Here is an 8,235-nt window from a genome sequence, read left to right as displayed (position 1 = left end):
CATTTCCCCCAGAGCCCAGCACCCACCTGCATCCCACAAAAGATGCTATCACCCAGCTCCTCACCCGCGCCCCAGGTGCCAGCATACAGCACGCCCCCACGATGGTGGCACTGGGTGGATCCAGTCCCCCCCCAGGTGCCGGCACCTAGATCCATTTTTTCCCAGGTGCTAGCACCTATATACACTCCGCCCCTCGGTGCCAGCACCCAGATCTAGCTGCCCCAGACGCCAGCACTCACTTTTACTGCCCCCCGACCCACTCCCCCAGACCCCAGCACCCCGATGCCCTCCCCACGAGATGCCCGCACGAGGACCTACCGGGCAACCCCAAGCAACGCCACGCCCCGCCCCAGATGGGTGCATGGGGGGATGGGAGGGCCGACGCCGCGCGCCCCGGGGGGAGAGGGTCGCTCACCTCGTAGAACGCCTGCACCATCTCCACCAGCACCCACTGCTGCCCCATCGCCACCGCCATCCCGCTTCCGGGCCCTATTCCTTCCCTCGCCACTGCGCCGGCGCCGGGCCAGCGCGCATGCGTACAGCGCTGCAGGCGGAGCAAGGGGGAGGGTGGGGCCGGAACCCGGGGCCACGCCCCGTCCCCGCCCCAGTGGGCGGGACCGGAGAGAGGCCGGAGGTGACGCAAGGCGCAGGCTCTAGACCCCACCCCCAGGCGGGGGCGAGCTGGCGGTTGCTGTGGGGCGCTTCCAACGGTCCTCGCGGGGCGGGGAGGCTGGCGGGTTTCGTGTGCTGCTCCCTTCCCGCCGCCACCCTCAAGCTCCTGCTAAACCTCACCTACATAACGCAGGTCGCTGTTCAGTCGCGCAGTAATTGTGTTTATTTTACACCTGAAAAGTCCTCTTCACCCCTTCACCACCTCTTTTGGGGGGGTTGGGCTAGGTTGGGTATTGTTTTTTTTATTTATCCTTTGCCCGTTGCTTTGCACCTGTGGTGGGTCTAAATGTACTGCACAGTTGCTTAGTCACGTGATAAATGTAATGTGTGGCCAACTACACAAGTCACTGGTTCATCACGGGATAAGTTTAAAGCAGCCATAGGTGCCAAAGTAATTGTCACAAGATAAAATGTCTAGCCCTGTCCCCCAAATGCACTGGTTAATCATGATCGATTCAGAAGCAGGTACATTGTGGAAGAGGCAGATGGCTGCAAGGACCTGGAGTTGGGAGGAGATGGCAAAGAGCATTTCCTGCCAGCTGTGAAGGGATTCACCTGGCAGGTTATTAACTTTCAACAGGGTCAGCTGCTCCTAAGCAGCAGTGGTGACATGTAGGGGGTGCACGTGCACCCCGTGAGAGCACCCCATGATGGACGCACTGCCTGCTTAGGTGACGGGCAGACAAGAACACTGGTGCCCCCCACCCCCTGCAAGTGTCGGCCAGGGAGTGGGAGCACCAAATGAAGCACCGCAGCCACTTCTGGGAGCACCGTGGCAACCTCCCGAGTGGTGCGATGGCTGTGGGGGGACCCCCCTCTCCCCCCCATATGTGAGATCAGTGAGATTGGCTATGGGGGGGGCCCTCCCTGTCGCTGACTGGTTGCTGGGGGGGGCACATGCCCCCCCCCCCCCCCAACTGAGGTGGCACCAGTTGCCAATGATAACTATCAAATGCACCTTGCCATAAGGACTGTTTAGAAAAAAAGGGCAGGGGGGCGGGGAACAACTAGGGTTGGATTCTGGGTGCAGACAGAAGTAATAATTTTTGCCTGATCTGATGCCAGAAAGCAGTTTATAGCTGTGGCCAAACACACGTGCACAGCTGCAGACAGCTTCCAGTGAAAATCTGATCCCTTGTTGCATGAGGAAAACAGTTACAGGCTGGGAGGCAGGGCAGACAAGTTACAAAAAATAATGCATTTTGAAACATCTTTATCTGATACCTCATTCAATGCGCGGGTCAGATTTTCACCTGAAGCTGTCTGCAGCCATGCACTCGTGTTTGGCAGAGAGCCCTGGCCATTACTGTGAGAACCTGGCTGCAGGCCCTCCCGGAACCAATAGCGAATTTCTGTTTGGTGTGGGGTAATGCTATAGCTCAAAATGCTGTGCAAAAATCGTTCCGAGTTACAACTCGGAGCTGTACTTCTGTCTGGAGCCTCTAATATGAACTGAACCAGTCTAAATTTGCATATAGGAAGGAGACATGGCATAAGACTCTGTAGTAGTCTGGCTAACTTCTCTTCAGACTTGCCAAGTGCTTCCCGTGAGGTCTGACTATGGCTCGGCGGCCCACTGGGTGATAAAAAGTTCATGATCCGGCCCCACATTCAAAAAGGTTGGATACCCCAGATTTAAATGGACTGAAGACTAAATCTAATATAATCTGAAACTCTGCTACTACACATTACTTTTTTAAAGCAAAGATTATCCCTAACCTTGAATAAAGTAGCTTTGGGCTAACACTGGTGGCCAAAAGCTGCCCTAACCAGGCAGCTGACGGTCTGACTAACCACTCAGCTTCCCCAGGAACAGGGAGTAGATTGCAAGGAGGAGGCATGCTGGTCAGCATATGCTGCCTAGTAGCAGTGGCTCACCTGCATAATTGCTTCTTTGGTAGTGATAGACTGACATAAACTACAGTAGCCCTGATGCTGTAACTTCATGATTTTGTGAAGAGGCAGGCTTAACTGAGTGCCTGGGGTGTTGAGTCCTATTGTATGAAGCCAACTTGGTTCCCTGTTCAGGGTATACACTGAGAGTTAGATCCACAAAGGGATATGTGTGTCACCACTTATTTTTTAAATAGTGGTCCCTGGAACAGTCAACACCACTGGGTTAGTATTGCAGCTTACTATATGGTGCATGTAGGGAGGAAGGTGTTTCAATAGAATTAGCAACAGTCAGCATACCAAGGGGGTAGCAAGCCAGTAGGAAATGCTTGAGAAAGAGAGGTGTCTTAAATCCCAAGCCTCTCTTGGTGTTTGGGCACCTATGTCAGGTTGGGATTTGCAACGTGGAACAATCTCTTGGAGTTGGACACCTAAATTGTCCATTTTAGAAGTGAATGACTGCTTACCCACTAGGCAGTGAAGTCACCCAAAAGTTGTAAGGTCTGCATCCTAGGCTCTTAGTCTGAGGGTATTCAAATCTACACAGTTTACCTCCCAGGAGAGAGTCCTAAGAGCCAGGCTATAGGTTAGTTAGGTTGGGATCACTCTCAGCTTTGGTTGAAGCTGTGTTAGTGTGTGGCAAAGTTTTCTAGATGTGTGGGGCCAGGAAGGGGTCACAGAGGATCTCTGTAGCCTCATGTTTAGGAGTGGCTGAGATGGAGTCTGGCCCCTGCTCCCTGGAATATTTCCATATTTTATCCAGTGACTGACTGTAAAATGCATGAACCATTGTGGCAGCAGAAACCAGGATCTAGGACTCATGCCTTAAATTGGTAAATGTTCTAACAACCACCTTTTCAAAATGCAAAAGTAGGACATCAAGCCTCCCTGCTCCACACTGCCCTCCTGCACTGGGTCTCACCCACTGGGGGAGGGCAGCAGGGTGGGGAGGCCCATGCCCACAGCAGGCAGCCTGCATCTGCCTGTGCACCACACACAAATCTGGTGGGGGACACAAGCTCTCCTATGCCCCCCTCCCTGGGAGTGCATGAAGCAGTGGAGAATAAGCCCCCACACTACCCTCCAGATGAGTCACCTATGGCTCTGTCCCGCTCCCTGGCCGGGACCTGCAGCTACACATTCCTGCCCTGGTCCCAGGCCCTATGCACCACCGCAGCTGGGCGGAGCTCCCAGTCCCAAACACCAACCCTGCCCCTCTCCCTCCCTCACCTTGAGGGCCTCAATCTGCCCCCATCACAACCCCTCCCCACATCACCTATGCCCCATCCCTCCATAGACTTACCTGCAGGCAGCTGGGGAACTGCTCTCCACTGCTACCTGGCTGAATTGCTGGATGTGTGCATGTGTACATAGACACACATGCATGTCACATCCCCTGTGTCCCACGCCCCCCAGCCCCAAGTACGCTGGACTCTCCCCCCTGCAGGCTGGAACTCTGCCAACCTGCAAGGGAAAACCTTCAGAGGAGAAAATCCACATTTTTCCATGGCAAACAGAAAACCCAGATCCATGCTTACGATACTGGATGATAGTTGCTATGATCTGACTGGGTTGAGGTGAGTCTGGAACAAATGCTGTTTTGGAGTCATTCAGCCTGGGACCAGGACTTGATGTTTACATTTCGGGACTGTCCCGCCTAATTAAGGATGGGTGGTCATCCTACAGGTAACAGAGACACAATCCCCTCTCTATGCCATTGAATCTTTCACATTTTGCTGCATTGCTTCAACAAGAGGGGTGGAGAGTCCTCCCACTCAAAATAGCCTCTAGTCTGGGGCCTAGGGCATGCTTGTAGAGATGTAAGAGACACTTCAGAGCCTTAAAAATAGAAATAAATCACTTTATTCTCCTTAAACTTGTGACTGAAATAAATTCAATTGTGGTTGCTTATCAGAAGCCATGTATAAAATACTGCTCTTAAGCACATGGAGGGATCAATAAGACATTGCCAAGGCAGAGTAATTTATTCAGAAAGCATCTGCAAGCTGTGGTTCCCTGTAAGTCAAGTCTTTCATGTCTTCAATTTGGTAGCTAAAAAATATAGCTCAGTCAGTCATAGCGTCTGCAAACTTGTCTGCAATCTATTCAGAAGCAATTTTGTTCTGAATCAGGAGTGTCTAACCTATTTAGCCCTGTGAGCTGGATCCAGAACCTGAGGCTTCTCACAGGCCAGATGGCCCACCTCCAGTAGTGGTTTGGCAACACAGCTGCAAGAGCCACTGTATTGGCATTGGTCTGGAACCCAGGGGTGAACGCCACTGCTTGCTTCCCCTCTCCACCAACTTTTCCCCTACTGCCAATTTTAGTCACCAACAGCAACCAAAACTCCCACATTCAGTGGTGGGCAGAGAGCATCAGTGGGCTTCAATTTAACCACTGGCAGGCTACCACATGTTCAGGTTCAATGCCCAGTAATCCTGTAATAAAAAGAATTCAGACTAGATGCTGTGGGCAAAATAGCCTAGCAGTTTTACGTTGCTGTTTTTCTGCAGGTAAAGCCCTCCTTTCTCACCTTGACCCAATGAAATATTGAATGAGCTCAATTTCCAGCTCAGTGGACATCAAGAACATGCAGAGCCTTGCAAAAGCAGGCCTTCAGAAAGGCAGAAATCTTTGATATTATAGACACCTGGTCAAAATGTGTATTCAGAAAGGATAAATGACATTAGAAGACTGTCAGTGAAATAAATGTTCTAATTTTGAGTGGTTACCTATTTCTTCTACTGAAAGGGGACGTGCATGATAAAAACCAATTACAACCTATGAGCAATGAACTGAGGCTCATCCTGCAAAATCCTTCCAGATTTAGAACTCTCCTAAATCTTCGTAGATCACAATCCATTAACATGATCTACAAAATTAGCCATGGCTGTAATTTCAGGGAGAAAAAGATCTTTTTTCTAATGGCACACTTTGCATTTCTAAACAGTTCTAGGCAAAAGATAAATTTAGAAGTGGGAATATTGAATGCCTAATAAACAGGGTGTACTCCATTATTAAAAATGCAATGTATTTTTTAGAATAAAGTTCTTTTTAAGTTTCCCTGAAATAACTGAAATATTATGATACACTACCAACTTGTTAGATGAAGATTTTCAGAGGTGACTGTGTTCAGATGCCTTGGTTTTAGGGTGCCCACCCCGATCCATCATAAAGATGTGATTTTAATTTTAGGCTTCAAGGATCAAACTTGGATCCAGATTTACAGGCTCATCTACTACTATGAAGAATAACTTCCCCCACCCACTATTACTAAAGAGTGGAATTAATGGAGCCAAACTTAATATCACTGAAATGTTAGTCAGATAGTGCAGTTGCATAAGTCAATGACACCATTGTTTCAGTGAGCTGTAGTAACGGTGTGGGAAGGAAGAATTACAGTAGTCACAAAACTTGGTTAACAAACTTCAGAGCAAAACAAGCAAGCACCCAGTATTTTGGCTTTGTAATTCTGAAGGTGCCACACCCTCCCATGGCCGCTGTGCAGCAATAATTGCTTCATCAGAATAATTCGGGAAAAGATCAGGTGAAAGGTATCATACCTACATCAAAAGGATCTGATTGCTGGAGTTAGTGCTAGACCAAGCCAAAGTATTCTGTTAGAGGGCCAGATTTGAAATGAAACAAACTTCCAAGGCACTCACTTCCTAGAAGTATCCTTCCCATATGAGACATTTTTATAGCCTTTGTATACACTCCATCTTACCCCCAATTACTTCAGGGAGAGCTCCCTACCCTGTTCCCCTCCTGGAACTGTTCAACCTTAAATGACACCATCTTTTTTAAGGAAATTAATTACCTAACACAGAACTCAGCAGGCCAGGTTATTTCTCTAATGATCTGACTGCACTTACGTAATTTTGCCACAAAGAAGATGTGGTTCCTGTCTCTTACACAGAGGTTCTCAATCTGTATAGACTCAAGGTACCCCTCAGAAAATGGTAGCTCTTCGTTTTCACTCATGCTTTCACTATAGAAAAATAAGAATGCAATTCTTCTGTTGCAAAGACCTTGGGAAGACTACAAAAGATAGAATGTTTTTAACGCTATGTATTCCTATTTGAAATCTCTGGATTTATCTTGTGAGTCATGTTTGCACACAACATTATTAACATTGAGTGGCATGCCTGAGAAGCTGTCAAGACACCCAATGATGCCACATGACCCTGGTTGAGAATCACTGCTCTAAGACCTAACAAGGAAGGTCTACACTGCATAATTTCCTGCATGTTAGATAAGGAAGCCTCAGGAGTTCCTAGGGACTGTAGTCTAGGAAAGTGACACTTCACAGCCACTTAAATTCAGTCATCTAAGCCAAAAACGTAAGTGGTCAGTTAACTTCTGTGCTGTATTTAAGATACTTGACATTTTTTGCTTTTAATTACCAGAGGTGCTAAGAAGCCACCCAGGAGTCCAGGTGAAAGTAAATGAAAGTCTGAAAATCAGACTTAAGTTCTGCATCCAAATCACTGGCCACCTTAAAAAAAATCTACCCCAGATATCTTGACCTAAGGGATTGAAAATGGGAGGAGAGGTGACGATGAGCCTTTTCAAAATTGCTTGAGTCTCTCTAACAAAGGATGACACACTGAATGGGAATTTAACGACTACCCACCTCTCTGCTTGTGGTAAAACATCTGTAGAGTACAGCAAATGTTTAATGTTTTCTTTGGAGCCTTGATACCATTCACCTCAGTAATGGAATTATGAGTAAACTCTTCAATATGCTGGAGAATTGTTTTATTTAAGTTCACTCTGTACAAAAAAAAGAGGAGTTAACCTTTACATGACTGAGGAGTTACTATTTTTTACACTTATACCATCTTACACTTACAGTGTCATTTGCCGGCCAGTTTACATAGACTTCACTTCAGTATGTTCTTCTACAGCAGGTATTCAGCTAATAATGATGGGGCCAAATTTTAGACTGAGCATCTGCAATAGAAGCAGAGATCCACAAAGGGATGTGGTGTGCAATTCTGTGTGCAATCTGGTCACCATAATGCAGTGATTCTCAACTAGGGTTTGAGATTCTTTCAAAGGTGTTACTCAATGTTAGCTATGTTAGGTGTGCAACACAATTCACAAGATAAACGCAGAGATTTCAAATGGAAATCTTTAGTGTGAAAACACCCTGACTTGTTGTGGTCTTTCTGAGTTCTTTGCAACAGAATTACGCTATTATTTCTCTGTAGTCAAAAACAAGTCAAAAATAAGAGCTGGCATTTTCCAAGAGCTGCCCTGAGTCTATGGAGAAGTACCTTGGGTCTATCAAGAGATGCCACCAATCTGAAAAGATTGAGAATCACCACCTTAATGGAATCAACAGCCTTGAGTTGGGAGTTTTAACTTGTTTTTTGACTACAGGAAAATAACACAGCAATTCTTCTGCTGCAAAGAACCCAGGAAGACCAGAACAGGTCACAAAGTTTTTGATACTGAGGATGTAGGGGGGTAGTTAGGAAGGCCAAGGCAGAGATGGAACTGGGACTAGCTTCCCAGATTAAGGACAATAAGAAGTCCTTTTTTAAATACATAGGGGGTAAAAAGAAGGTCCTGGGTAATGTGGGGCCCTTGCAGGACGCATTGGGAAATTTGGTCGTCACACCAGACGGCAAAGCTAACATGTTTAACGATTTCTTTGCCTCC

At 47.4% G+C, this 8,235-nt stretch overlaps 1 protein-coding gene and 1 long non-coding RNA gene across 2 annotated transcripts in view; one reads left to right on the top strand and one right to left on the bottom strand.

Annotated features, from left to right (window-relative positions):
* SPTLC1 (serine palmitoyltransferase long chain base subunit 1) overlaps positions 1-523 on the bottom strand; it is a 73,202-nt gene extending 72,679 nt beyond the window's left edge. Inside the window, exon 1 of the mRNA XM_019517293.1 lies at positions 416-523. Coding sequence (XP_019372838.1) covers positions 416-475 — 60 coding nt within the window. The 5' untranslated portion in view covers positions 476-523. The remainder of the gene's footprint in view (positions 1-415) is intronic.
* The window catches only part of LOC109297507, a 21,876-nt gene extending 16,297 nt beyond the window's left edge, over positions 1-5,579 (top strand). The window contains exons 3-4 of the long non-coding RNA XR_002097335.1: positions 4,232-4,236; positions 5,468-5,579. This is a non-coding gene — a long non-coding RNA (uncharacterized LOC109297507). The remainder of the gene's footprint in view (positions 1-4,231; positions 4,237-5,467) is intronic.
* Positions 5,580-8,235: the final 2,656 nt, after the last annotated feature.

This window comes from Gavialis gangeticus, unplaced genomic scaffold, assembly GCF_001723915.1.
Source record: "Gavialis gangeticus isolate Ggan-Ray unplaced genomic scaffold, GavGan_comp1, whole genome shotgun sequence".
Classification (NCBI taxonomy): domain Eukaryota; kingdom Metazoa; phylum Chordata; order Crocodylia; family Gavialidae; genus Gavialis; species Gavialis gangeticus.
This window is presented reverse-complemented; position numbering and strand designations above follow the sequence as displayed.